The sequence below is a fragment of the Xenopus laevis genome, chromosome 8L, assembly GCF_017654675.1.
Source record: "Xenopus laevis strain J_2021 chromosome 8L, Xenopus_laevis_v10.1, whole genome shotgun sequence".
Classification (NCBI taxonomy): domain Eukaryota; kingdom Metazoa; phylum Chordata; class Amphibia; order Anura; family Pipidae; genus Xenopus; species Xenopus laevis.
This window is the reverse complement of record NC_054385.1, coordinates 97252722-97267546: the sequence shown is the minus strand read 5'-3', so window position 1 is coordinate 97267546 and position 14825 is coordinate 97252722. Positions and strand designations below refer to the sequence as shown.

General features: G+C 39.9%; 1 protein-coding gene across 1 annotated transcript in view; it reads right to left on the bottom strand.

Moving 5' to 3' along the window:
- Positions 1-6425, bottom strand: part of LOC108698980 (leukocyte tyrosine kinase receptor) — an 88554-nt gene extending 82129 nt beyond the window's left edge. The window contains exon 1 of the mRNA XM_018230838.2: positions 6242-6425. Coding sequence (XP_018086327.2) covers positions 6242-6302 — 61 coding nt within the window. The 5' untranslated portion in view covers positions 6303-6425. The remainder of the gene's footprint in view (positions 1-6241) is intronic.
- Positions 6426-14825: the final 8400 nt, after the last annotated feature.

Here is a 14825-nt window from a genome sequence, read left to right as displayed (position 1 = left end):
TTGCTCCCTGTGTGTGCCATACTCTGCCTGCCATATGCTCCCTGTGTGTGCCATACTCTGCCTGCCATATGCTCCCTGTGTGTGCCCTACTCTGCCTATGTAGTACCATATTTTTCAAAAACATAGCAGCAATATGCTTATAATATGAAAATACATACTAAATGTCCTACTGTGAAACACTTATACTATCCATAAATTTGAGTGCATTGTGTGTATATTGTAAACAATACCTACTTAAGTGCAATGTGTCATTTTGTTAACAAAACACAGCAACCAGAGGGTAACAACATCTAAAATATCCAAAAAAAGAAAAAATATGCATAGTTTCCTCAATATCAAAATGATTTAGAAAACGAAAAAACTAAAATAACTGTGATGGCATATCATGATTAAGAAGCCTAATAGCCTGAGGATAAAAACCTTTTCTAAACTTCTCTGTTCTGACCTTAAGACTCCTGAAACATTATCCTGATTTTAATAAGTCAAACCGATCCAAGGATGAGTTCTATCTTTAATAATTCTGAATGCTCTAACTCTACATCTCCTTACATAAATATCTTGTAGTGATGGTAAAGCAAATGTAGTGCAACCTTCTGCCGCATGTATAGGGTTGCCACCTGGCCAGTATTTTACCAGCCTGGCCGGTAAAAATGATGCTTCATGCCAATGTTATTGATAGGAAAAAACAGCAAAAATATTGGAAGGCTGGTATTTTATTCCAGAAAAAGTGGCAACCCTACCAACCAGTGGTATACATGGGGGCACATTTATCAAAAAGCGAATTGTGTTTCTCGCTAAAAAGACAATTTGCAGTGACATCGCCTATCTACTAAAAGTCGAGCAACACACATCGATAGTGAATTACCTTGTTGCTGGAAAACTTTCACTGCATTTCCCCAGGCAAATGCTTCTAAATCTGCTAATTTATCAAAGTGTGAAAATTACAATTTGTTACCCTTTTCACCAAAATCTATTTTGCCAGGTTCTGGCAAATTAATACAATGAAGCTACATCCTCAACATTATTATGTCAGTGACATCCTATCCTGTATGCCAACAAATGTCATAAACAAAACGCTGGCGTTTTTTCCTATTTAAAGTGGGATTATGTTTACAAGTTGTAAATGCTAATTTACTCTTTTTTTGCCTAGGACAATAGAGGATCTCTGTCTTCATTTTGCTTCCTTGGATATTTTTTAATAAATAGTGGCCACTTCTACCAATTTCACCAACATCACTAATAAATACATATGACCTTTATATACCCACTGAATTTATATTGATGTAAACGTAAGTTAACGAAGTTTCGCTATGAAGGAAGTTACGCTAGAGAAAATTCCCTATGAAATTTTCGCTCCAACCAATCATCGCTGACGAAAGTACACCAACGTTCTTTTGGAGAGACGTAATTGCGCATTTTTATGAATACACATATTCATCACACAATAACGTCTGACGTAGTCGCACAAAGTATGACGGAGACTTTAGAAGAGAAAATTTGCAGGTAACTAAATGTGCCCCATGGTGTTTTGTCTTTGGAGAAAATCCAGTGGCCTCCAGTTACTGTCCCTTCCTCTTGCTGTTCCCTTCAATTGCATCACTTTGTCTCTGATCTCATGAGGTGTATTTCGGAAGTATGGCAGAGCAAAGATTGGAAGGAAGAGTTTGAAGTAAGCAAGAGGCAGTGGAGTTTAAGAGGGGCTTAAAGGGGTTGTTCACTGTTAAATAATATTTTTAGTATGATGCAGAGAGTGATATTTATGTTATTTAACTTTTTATTCAACCAGTTTATAATTTCAGCAATCTGGTTGCTAAAGTTTATGTTACCCTAGCAACCATGCAGGCCCGGACTGGCAAACTGTGGGTTCTGGCAAATGCCAGAGGGGCTGCTATAAGGTCCCATAGAAAGTCAGTATTTAGTGGGCTGGTGGGGGCTGTTTGGGCCTCTTTGTGGGCTGATTGTGCCTCTGTGTACCTGAATGCCAGGGCCTATTTTAATTCTCAGTCCGGACCTGCAACCATGCATTGGTTTGAATAAGAGACTGAAATAGGAGAGGGCCTGAATAGAAAGATGAGTTATAAAAAGTAGCAACAGCAATACATTTATAAACAGAGCATTTGTTTTTAGATGGGGTCAGTGATCCCAAGAGTAAGAAGAAGACAGAAAATAATTTAAAAAACTACACAAATGAAAAAATTAAGAGACAGACACACTTGTGTACATCAGATGATAGAGGAAATGGGATCCATCTGGATGAGATTAGCTGCAGGAAGTGAGGAAGTGGCCCTTACTGCTATTAATATATACATTTGGCGGTTACTGGCTGAGAGTGCAAGGACTGTAATTTGGCAACACATGGATCATACAGTTTAGCCATATGGACAGTAATGTAACTATAGAGGGGGCAGACAACACGGCTGCAGGATTAGGTTTAGGAAGTCCTGGTTCCGTAATCTATGACCTGCGGGAGGGAGATGTTTCTCATTGGCCTTTCTCTTTGTTCTCCACCTCTGACCAGGGTTGGATGTACATGGGAGATTGGGGGGCAGAAGGCCCAAAGATGAACCCTAAAGTAAATCAAGCCATAGTGAATTTAGGGCTGCATGGACCCAGTGAACAAGGATAAGAGCCTAGCTCCTGACTTAGTGTATTCCAGGGGTGCAAGAGAGGCAGTGTCGCGCTACCGGGCCCTCCACCCCCCTCCGTACACCCGGAACCGCCCGGGAATCGTGGCGCGTGAGCTGCCAGGGCCCTGGCCCAATCGCACCCCCTGTACACAATAAATAAAATTTGAATTTTGCAAGAAAAGGAGTGCGGTCTCTTCAATAATTATATATATATATATATATATATATATATACTGTATATATATATATATATATATATATGTATGTATATATATATTTATACTGAAGAAGGTGGATGGTTCAACTTTGCATTCCCCACTCTCTTTGTTCACGCACAACAGTATTCCCAATATTAATTGCTCTAGGCACAGCCCCTTGCCTGCCAACTCACTGTTCACTGCTTTTGGAATTATTCACAACTATCCAGAGTAGGGTTGTGTAACTATATAGGAAGCAGACCCACAGTCGTTTGGGGGCCTGGACCTTTTTTTTATAGTTTATACAGACAACTTAAAGAAGAAAAAGTTAGCATTTGCAGAAAGACTACAAATACTCATTTACTGAGATAAGTGTGGACTGACCAAGTTACCTATAGCAACTAATGAGCAAACAACAAGTCATTTTGATCAGTCTATTACCACTTAGAAAATAAAAGCTGCGATTAGTTTCTTTGGTGCGGCTTAGCAGCTATTTTAGTGTTTTACAATCACATGGAAGCTAGAAAAAGTCGGGCATTTTTGCAGCTATAACTTTATTTAATTGGAAATGTGTGTCCTCTTTAATCATTAAGTGGGGGAAAGACCACAAATAATATGATTCACTTCAGACTTTCATTCACACGAGGAAAGCAGTGAAACACAGATGTTGGCTTGCCAGAGGCAACACATACAATAAGAAGACTTTTATATTAACAGTATATGCAGGTATGGGACATGTTATCCAGAATGCTCCGGACCTGGGGTTATCAGGATAATGGATCTTTCCATAATTTAGATCTTAATACCTTACGTCTACTAGAAAATTATGTAAATATTAAATAAACCCAATAGGCTGGTTTTTCTTGCAATAATTATTAATTATATCTTAGTTTGGATCAAGTACAAGCTACTGTTTTAATATTACAGAGAAAAAAGGAAATAATTGTAAACATTTTGGATTATTTGGATAAAATGGAGTAAACGGGAGATGGCCTTTCCGTAATTCAGAGCTTTCTGGATAATGGGTTTCTGGACAAGGGATCCCATACCTATATACAGAAGGATATTGTAATGTCAGACATTCTACTTAATAAGGAATAATATATAAAAAGTAATTAAAAACTGACATTTCAGAACCCTTTGCGATGTTGGAAAGGTCTTCTAGGTTAATAGATATATCATAATTCTTAACTTATAAAATCCATCAAACATTTATAGGAAGTAGGGATGCACCAACTCCAGGAGTCATTTCGGAATTCAGCCAGGATTCAGCATTTTTAAGCAGGATTTGAATTTGGCTGAATCCTTGTGCCTGGCCGAACGGAATCCTAATTTGCATATGTAAATTAGGGGTGGGTAGGGAAATCACGTGACTTTTCGTCACAAAAGAAGAATTCTTTCCACTTTTTCCTTTCCTGCCCCTAATTTGCATATGCAAATTAGGATTCGGATTCGGTTTGGTATTCAGCCAAATCTTTCACCAAGGATTTGGGGATTCGATGCATCCCTAATAGAAAGGGACTTACTTCCACATACAAATCTTGTTAAACCCCAATAGACCACAGGAGAGAGCGATGATATGGCTTGCTGTTTTATGGCATCCAGCGCAGTTTCTAATGTAGGAGCCACACTGCACTAGCAAGCCGAAATTCTGGAAACTGGAAATCTGACTTTTAAAGGTACCAGGAGTGGGGTTTTTTGGGAGCTGCTGTAAACCTGGTCGGCGCTGCTGCCTGAGGCAAGTTTTTCAACTCGCCTTATTGGAGCAGCACACCTGACATCCGAGGCTTTATTGATTCAGTTTTGGAATTTTACTCTTTTCATGCAGTAATCAGCCTATTTATTAAAATATTTTGGAGATCACTAAAATAGGGGTGAAGCGAATCCACTATTTTAGGATTTGGCTGAATCCTTTAGGGAAGTTTCAGCCAAATCCTGAACCAAATACAAACTCTAATTTGCATATGTAAATTAGGAGTAAGAGAGTAAGAGAAAAGTCACATTATTTTTTGGAATCGTATTCGTATGCAGAATCTTGGCCAAATCCGGAACCGAATCCAGGATTTTGTGTATCCCTACTCAAGCTGTAAAATATTTTCAACAATTTAAAGCCCACCTTAGGATTTGCCCATCATCATATTAAAATTTGGGGGCTATGTATTTCAGGGGTTGCCCCAGTGCTTGAATAGCCCATTAACACCCACTGCAAACACTGTATTTGGCACCTGTAGCACCAATTACATTGCACAATATACAAAGGATGCACAAGGAGATACTGTGACACCTATCTTTCATTTTTCTATCGATAACAGGTTTGAAATGTAAAATTTCCAACACAAAAGCAACAACACGGCCGTCAGTAGAAACCAATAAAGAACACAACAAACATATTATATTGTGATATGTCTACAGTCTTATCTTAAAAATGACAGCACATCAGTGTACAGAGCACATAAAGCATTGCAGCTGAAGATATAACAGGAAAGTAATAAAATGTGTGATTTACATGTTTTCCACTGTATTGTCTGTTTTCCTTTCGATTAATACAGTCACGTTTGCTCCAGTAAACTATCTCTAACTAACACAACTGCATGCAGCCTAGGGAAAACTCGTATTTCTAGAGGTCATTAGTGATTGTTAAAGAGCAGTTTGGCTACAACACACTGCACTGCCCTGGACCTGGGGTCTTCCGGATAACGGATCTTTCCATAATTTGGATCTTCATACCTTGTCTACTAGAAAATCCTTTAAACATTAAATAAACCCAATAGGCTGGTTTTGCTCCCAATAAGGATTAATTATATCTTAGTTAGGATCAAGTACAAGCTACTGTTTTATTATTACACAGAAAAAGAAAATCATTTAAAAAAATTAGGGTTATTTGGATAAAACTGAGTCTATGGGAGATGACCATTCTGTAATTCAGAGCTTTCTGGATAATAGGTTTTGGGATAATGGATCCCATAAGAATTGTAGCCAAGTGCCCATAGATATGGATTGTAGAACTGGCTGGATGATAATGCAGAGCAGCGTAGTATGGCTTTCATTTATATATTAGGATGAGCCATCCCTAGTGGTCACTTAGTAACACAAACTTAAACCAACAGCAAGCTTGTTTCCAAACTTCCCAGAGATGTTTTATTGGCAGTGGAAATAGTAGAGAACCCAGCTTTAATATAAAGGCAGAACCTGTGTTTTAAATCTGGCCAGCTTTGTATTAAACTGGATGTAATTTGCAGTGTATTACCTCTGATTTTTATTTCGGTATGGAAAGCCTAGTAATTCATTTAATAAACAGAGCAATATTATTAAAAGAAGCTTAACAGAAGAACTCCAGTACAATAGTTATTAGTTCAGCAGTTGATTTGAAAATAGCAGGTTGTTATTAAACAGCAGAAGAGTAAAATAGTTTCTTACCTAGTAAGTGAGTCCAGACTAGTATGAGGGAGACGAGGAGGACAGAGAAGGAAAAATCCATGTCTAGATTCTGAGTGCTAGCAGGCAGGGATTCCCAGGATGAAGCCCCACATGTGCTCCTTTGCCAGCAATGCTGTATCCTGGGTAGATGCTATTTGTCAAGCTGTCTCCCTGCTGGAGCAGGACCACGACTGATGCTGCTGTCTGGAACTCTGCTGCTGGATTAGAGATGCATCCACACCTCCTTGTGCTGTCCTGCTCTCTAAGGTCCTAGAGCCCTCATTGTTTGAAAGGGCTCCAATGTAAAGATCATTGAGCTGATGAGATTTTCACGTCAGTAAGAGCAAAAAAAAAGAGCAATTCCCTGTTGCCGTGAAGTTCACAAAATATATATGTAAATTCAATCATTCTGATAGGAATAAAGATACCTGGAATTTCCTTTGCAGTTTTTCTGCATGCCAGGGCATACATCTATTTTTACTCTTCTGGCTTTGAGATGATGCTATCACAACACAGAATGCTGATATATATATCTAAAGTTGCTTAGCTAATAAGGAACTTCTTGTAAATCATTTGTATGCAGTGTATATGAGCAACTGATTAAGCACAGGAAAGTCAGATTAATAATGTTCCTGCTGTTGTTCATTCTAATGACATCAGGTTTACTAGGGATTTTGGGAGTTGTAATTCAAATATGCAATCAGCTATCACAGTTTACTTTGTATCCTCAACAGAGTCAAGAGAAATAATTGTGAAAACACAACTGATCCTTAAAGTAATTGGGGAACGTTATGCAGTGCTGGCACATCACTACACTAAACTACAAAGTAATATTAATAGTAGGGATGCACCGAATCGGATTTGGCCGAATCCTTGTGCCTAGCCGAACCAAATCCAAATCCTAATTTGCATATGAATAATCACGTGACTTTTTGACTCAAAAGAATAACTTTTCCACAAATTAGGGTTCAGATCGGTTTGGTATTCAGCCAAATCATTCACCAAGGATTCAGGGATTCAGCCGATTCCCAAATAGTAGATTCGGTGGATCCCTAAATAATAGTAATATTAAACTATTATATACCTCCCAACTGTCCCGTTTTGAGAGGGACAGTCCCTCTTTTAACAGCTCAACCCGCAGTCCTGCATTTGTACAGTAAAGTCCAGATATCATTGCACTGAACTGCCAAAAAAAGAAACAATGTTTCTAACTTAATTGGCTATTGGCAGAGCTCAGAATACATACTTAAGATACATCTGTAACAGTTTTGTCCCTTGGGAGAAAACTAGACTCACAGCTAAAAGGGCAATTCCCCTTCATTAGTAAAACTGTATTAAAATATAAAAACTACAGTAATGTGTTCAAACTTTCATAACCTGGCAAATTTTGTAAAATGGGCATGGTAATTAGGGGGTGTGGCTGCAAAAGGGCTTGGTCAAAAATGTCCCCACGCTCTGTGAGCAAAATTTTTGTCCCTCTTTCCGTTTCCAGAATGTTGGGAGGTATACTATTATTTTCACAACTTGTGGGAAAGGGCCACTAAAAGTGGTCAGGCCCCATGCGCCTGTTGGTACCAGTGGTAGTTCTGTTCTTGATCCTATCTATATTCAGCATCGGACTGGTGGGTTGGAGGCCCACTGGGGTTTCCACCAAAAGGGTCCCCCAAACCCCCCCCCCTCTCTGGTTTCCCTTCCTCTGCCGTAACCCCTCTACAGGCCCCCGCCTTAGTCACCGAGATCAGGGGGCAGCGCTGGGCATAGACGGATGCAGGTCTGGTTCCGCAGAGCCACGAGGGCTGGGGCAAATTGAGTTTTTACCCGGTGTTCCGCTGGTCCAGTCTGACCCTGTCCATATTTTAAAAACCTGCTAACGGATCCTACTTTTGAAGGCATTGTCCTTGACCCAGGCAACCATCTTCCACACTGACGTCCAAACTTCTGCCTGGTTGCTAGGGTAAGCAAGCCATAACAACCAGATAGCATTTACATTTCCAAGCTTGAGAGTTGTAGAACAAAAAAAAAAAATCGACATATTTAAAAAACACACAAGTAAAAAATGTAGACCAACTGCAAATTATCTTAGAATTGTTTTGTCTATGTCCTACTAAAAGGTAATTTTTTTTAAAAACACTATTAGTTGAACTGTCAGACACACATTCAATGGTAGAAGTACATCACAGCTCAGGTTCTCTTCTAAGGGACATATTTATTATGCTGTGTAAAAATGGCTGGATAATACACCACACATTGCCAGGCTTCGCCGTGTAAAAAACGTTATAAAAAACGGTGTAAAAGTAATAGCTTTTAAAAGTAGCAACCTTGTTGGGTCGACGTGATCTTCCCAAAAATCCCCCTGTCTAGATAAAGGGGCTGTGACACATGAAGCTTAATATAAATATGAGATTAAACATAGTCATAGTAGGAAAATGAACACTTCTCTCCAACTGTTTGACTATAAAATGCAAGTAAATTACCTTTCCCCAACCTTGTTGATCTTGTGGGTATATTAAATAACAAGGCTTGTTTACAATGCAGATAAGCTTTACATTTAATGAATGTAAATATAATCTTCTATATGTACGTATGTGTAATGACGCCAGTGATTACATTGACTTGCAATCTTTGATACTTCTCTATAGGCTTTGCTGCCAACATGACTGACAAGAAGATCATATTCAAATATCAATATTCAGGATGAGGAATTAAAATAAAATGATTAATTGCCCTAGTCCATTGGAATTTATTTGCACAAATGAGCACTGATAAAATGTCATGGAATGGGTAATGGATGAGGCAGAGATATCAACTAACGCCATGTCATTAGGGTAATACAGATCCACTCTGGGTATGTTTGAGACCTTATTTTGTGTTACCATTTATAGTGAAGACTTTTAAAATATCCTGTTGACATCCCTGTTAAGGTTGAAGTTCTCAGTTTTCTTTGTGCAACACTGAATCTAAAGCTAAAGACCAAATATCAAGGTTTAAAATTCTCAGGCCACCATTGTAGATGGACCACCCAAACACTGGCTTCCTTAACACCTAGTTTATAAAGTGCTTTTAGTCCACTTGGATTAAAGCGCAGTGTAAAATCCGGGTACATAACTATAAAAGAGAAACGGGGTTCTAAAGGGCTAGTTAATGATCTTTTGATCCTTTGGTTTGGGCAAAATAAAGTCAGAAAATGAGTACTATAACTTGCTTGTGTTTTATGTCCTTGATTGCTTTTTTCTACTTGGTATGGAATTATTTTCCACAATAAAATAAACTCACAATTACTTGTTCCAGTTACAGTTTCCTATTATGTAAAGGGTGCTTCTGAATGCAGAGGAGGCAGTAGGGCTGAAATCAGCCAGTGGATTCCGTCCCCGGTGTGACCCTAGCCTACGTGTTTCCTCTAATTTAATGCATTGTGTCTAAATTTCACATTCATATAAGCAGAATGGAGTCAATAACATCAAAACACCTACAGTAACTGTTATTATTTATTTTGACAATCGGTGTAATTTGCAGTTGTGGCCAAATTGATAAAAGTGCTAAATGGAACAATAATGTAGAGTCAAAGTCGACTATGGTGCCCTGTGCCCCCTAACACTGACGTCTGCTCTTTGCACCCCCCCCAACAACTGTTGTGCCCTAGGCATGTGCCTCTACTTGTTCCAGCGCTGGGTTACATGAAAAGAAATCCAAATGCACAAAATACTGATTCAGAAATGTATATTTATTATTTATATATATAAAAAAAAACTGTGGAGGAGAAGTGACTCATATATAGTTCTATGTATTATTTATCTGTTTATTGACCAGCCGACACTATTCTTGCTGTGTTGTATATTTTTCTACATTGGGGATAAACAAGTGCACCACCACACAATTTTAACAAAGGCTTAGTACAAATGAAAGGGATTTCTTTTCGTGCGTGGCACATTATTCCCTGGCTTCATGTTCACCTTGTTGCATACAGCTCATTGACTAAATGTGAGAGATCAAAAGCAGCCACTGTGAAAAATTCTCAGCTTCATTGATTTATGGAATCCTGAGCAATGGAATAGATTTGCATTGCAGTTGTTCTTTGTTATGACAGGGGAATTGGTCTAAAATTATTCTTTGTATTGAGCATAAGTAGTTTATTTGCCAGCTAGTAAATCTGGTCCCATTGTGAGATCCGGAGCACTGCAAACAAAAAATGATTCGCCAACACTGCAGGTTGCACAGCTCCCAGAATGCATCCAGACATGGTTCTCTTCGCGACCATACAGTATGCTAATTTGTGTCCAGTCTTCCCTCTCCCCTCTACATTGCCCTTGGCTCAAAGTGGCTTACAGAGTCTACAAAAGAGCTTAATTTGGGGTATTTAAGAAAAAATGGATTTAGATGTTTAAAAGCTTTATGCATTCTTCTGTTTTTCCAGTGCTAATTAATTTGTACTCTATAGTATGATAATTTGTCCTGATTTCTGCTGCCTGGCTACTCTCCCTGTTCACTATCCTCTTTACATATGTGACAATCTGGCATGGAAAGAGTGGGTTTTACTTTGTGAATTTTTAACAATCCCAGTCTTACAGCATTGGACTGTGGGGGGGGGGGTCCGCCCCACCAGAGCTGCTGCATCAGGGGCTAGGTTTGCCACCTGGCCGGTATTTTACTGGCCTGGCTGGTACAAATATGGTTGATCCCAATAAAGATAAATATATAGGAAGGCCGGTATTTTTTTCCAGAAAAGGTGGCAACCCTATCAGGGGCCCACTGCCCCAGCTGCAACCCACCTCCATATCTCTTTATCGCAATTAGGGCTAGGGGAGGTCAGGGAGTAGCTCAAGGGGCATGGGGGGTGGCTCTGGGCCAGCGGGGCCCCTGAGGGCCAGGGCCCAGTCTGACCCTGCACACCTATACTTGTGCACGTGCGCAGGAGGGGATGGGGTACTATCCTGCAGCTGGCTAGCCATTGGCATCAAAGGGAGGTGAAGTTCCACATCTGCACCTCTCCACAGCCTTAGTAAGCACAGTCTGACAGGGGGCGGGCGGACCTGTTGGCTGGCTGCTACTGCTACTTTGACCTTTGCAATAGCGTGCTACCCCCTCCTTAGCAAGTATTGCTGGCGCGATGGGCCTACTGCCCAATCATTCACCCACCAATGTAATGAGAGGGCCTAAGGCCCACAAGGTTTTTTACCCTTGGCCCGGATGGCCAGTCTGACCCTGCAGTCTTAACAGTCATGAATTCCTAGGAAAAACCTCATCGGACAGGGCCTTTAGTCTGTAAAAGTGATACTGACACTAAGAAGCTACTTTTTAAAAATTTTAATGTACATTAAAAGTTATAGGTCATGTTGATCGTTTTTTGCTGAGAGGTTTGTTTTTGTACATAATTGTTAGTTGAAGTTTCTAAACCTGACTGTTTTGCCAACCTGACTGTCCCATCTCAGCCTGTCAGTTAAAGTTTCTAATGCTAAGGGACTCCTGCTGCACAAATATGGCAGCCCCCTTATAGAGGAACATGGGGGATCAGACAGGTAATGTAAAAGCATTGTGTAAATACTTTATGGCAAAGTTAAAAGTAGCTTTCAAAGGCAATATTATGATAGATGTAAAAATGAGTTTAATTTCTGGTGTCAGTATCTCTTTAAAGAAAAACTATACCTCCCAAACAATGTAGGTGTCTATAAAAATATATTGAATAAACAGAACCCATGAATAACAATGGGGCATAAGAATGGAACTTAATTGCCCCACGGTTAAGCAAATTGTAATTTTCTCCTTATGCGGTACAATTTATCCAATTTAATTATTTTGTTATATTTGGGCTTTGACTACTGCAACATGCACAAGAGATGGAAACCTTTAGATGGATGACCTAGGAGCAGGTCATGAAGATGCATTTGATATAGGATTTGAGTAGTGATGGGCGAATTTGCACGAAATTCGTGAAACGGCGAACAATTCGCAAAACAGCGCCGGCGTCTCGTTTTTGACGCCAGCGCCAGTTTTTGACGCCTGCGCTCGTTTTTTTGACGCCGGCGGCCGTTCTTGCCGGCGAATTTTCGCGGGCGTTTCGCGAATTTATTCGCTGACGAATCGCGCAAATTCGCCGCAAATTCGCCCATCACTAGATTTGAGTACACACAATAAAACATTAGCACAATACACAATATAATTTATACACACATTATAACTTAACTAAGGCTTGCCTTCTGCCTGTTCTATTTGTGCAAATTAATTTACATTTTTGGTGCTACTGGTCATTGAAAACTAAAAATTAAAGAGAAAATCTAGTGAGCAAATGTAAAAAATACACTTGAAATGATATTTCTGCACCAAGATGAGTGGGTGGACGGAAAGGTTACAGGTGCATAACACTGCTAACAATTATCTCCAAAACTTTGATATAACATAATTACCTTACATATACAACTGTACAAGATATTTTGCAAGGTACTTACCTTACAGATACGACTGTACAAGGAATGAGTAAACCTATCACAGTAGCATGGAAATGTTGGCCAGTAGCACCTTATTGCTCCTAAAGATCTTCCCTTCCAGACATTGGTGTGATTAAGGTCTCCATTTAATCACATTAATTCTCAAATCTCTATGCTTTCTACAAATCACTTGCCACCTACAAAAATCCATCAATAAATAACCCGAGTCTGCTATAGGTCTCTAGATACTGTTACACAGGGACCTGCAAGCACATCAAATGGTCTTACATTGTTGAAATGTCAGGTTATATACATTGTTTTTGAGAATCAAGTGGGGGTAAATGTTTTTTTGCCGAATGAATAATAAAAGTGCTTAAACCAACAAAGAAAAGACTACAGGCAAGTTATTCTATTTTTCTAAAGGCGGAATGAGAGACTGAGATAACATCTCACATATTAGACACATAAAGAATACAGGTATGGGACCTGTTATCCAGAAGGATAACCTGGGGTTTTCTGGAGAATGGGCCTTTTCCTATTTTGGATCACCATACTTTAATATTTAAACATTAAATAAATTCAGGATTATTTTGCCTCCGATAAGAATTAATTTTTGGTGGGATCATGTACAAGCTACTGTTTTATTATTAAGGAGAAAAATAAAGTATTTTTAAAAATTTCAATTATTTGATTAAATTGGGAGATGGTCTTCTTTTAATTTAGAGTTTTCTGGATATTATTACGGAGAAAAATAAAGCATTTTTAAAAAAAAATTCAATTATTTGATTAAAATGGGAGATGGCCTTCCTGAAATTCAGAGCTTTCTGGATAACCATAGTATCAAGTTTTGTTTGTAGGGAAGCAGTATTATCTGTCACACAGATGGATGGCTTCAGTAGCTCGTGAACAACATGTTGCTCTCCAACCCCAAAATGTTGCTCCCAGTGGCCTCAAAGCAGGTGCCTTTTTTGAATTCCAGGCTTGGAGGCAAGTTTTGGTTTCATAAAAACCAGGTGTACTGCCAAACAGAGTATCAATGTAGGTTGACAATCCACATAGGGGCTACCAAATGTCCAATCACAGCCCTTATTTGGGACCCCAAGAACATTTTTCATGCTATTGTTGCTCCCCAACTCCTTTTACTTCTGACTGTTGCTCACGGCTTCAAAAGGTTGGGGATCCCTGGCTTCAGATAAACAGAGGGTGCTTAAATTTAGTTTGTGTGACAACCTGCCCGGAGTTGAACCGGTGTTCCGGTGTTACTATGCTGTCTGCATTGCCACTGCTCTATGTGAGCAGACGGCTAAGGCCCTGGTTCACTCCTATGGCTATTCTTATAACTGCAAATAGGCATGGCTTGTCTCACCTGTTGCCAATCTGGCTACAGGTCATCTGTGTAAGGGCAGGACTCGATGATGCGTTTTGCCCCGACACGTCGCAGCGCGCTGCAATTTCATCCAACAGTCGGATCAATGTAGTTGTAACATGTGATTTATCCTTCACTTCCGTTTTCAGTAAAACATCCAACACGTCGCATGCGTTTAGTCGCATTGCGACGTGTCGGGTCAAAACACATCATCGAGTCCTGCCCTAAGCCATTAGTCTGGCTATAAAACCTCCTACACTGCAATAACTCATTGCCCAAAGTATGTCTATTTCCTGATGGTTCCTGGTTGTTATTCCTATCTGATTATCTGTTCCTGGCCTTTGCCTGTTTTGACCCTTGCCTGTTTGACCACTCTTCTAGATACTGACTTGGTACCCTGTTACTGATTGGTTTTGACTCCGTCATGTTTATCCTGACTACGCTCCTGGCTCCTCATTCTGTTTGGTACTGACCCAGCCTGGTAATCCTGACTACGTTCCTGATCTTGTACTGCACTGTTTGGTTGGACTTGGTACTATCCCTCCCTGTTCCACGTCTGCACTCTCTGTTCCCCATCCTTCCTGTATACGTTACGGTTCCCTTACCTGCCCAGAGCTTTCCCCTTGGTCCTCTCACTTTAAGTCCTGGCGGCATCTGAGTAGAGGAGGTCTCCTCCTGAAGCCAAAGGCGGCTGCTATAGGCAGAGGTGTCAGCCAAGACCAGGACCTTAGGGTTTGCTCTGGGTTTTGGGATACCATACATTACAGTTTGGCCATGACTGAAGGCCTGAATATGTTTA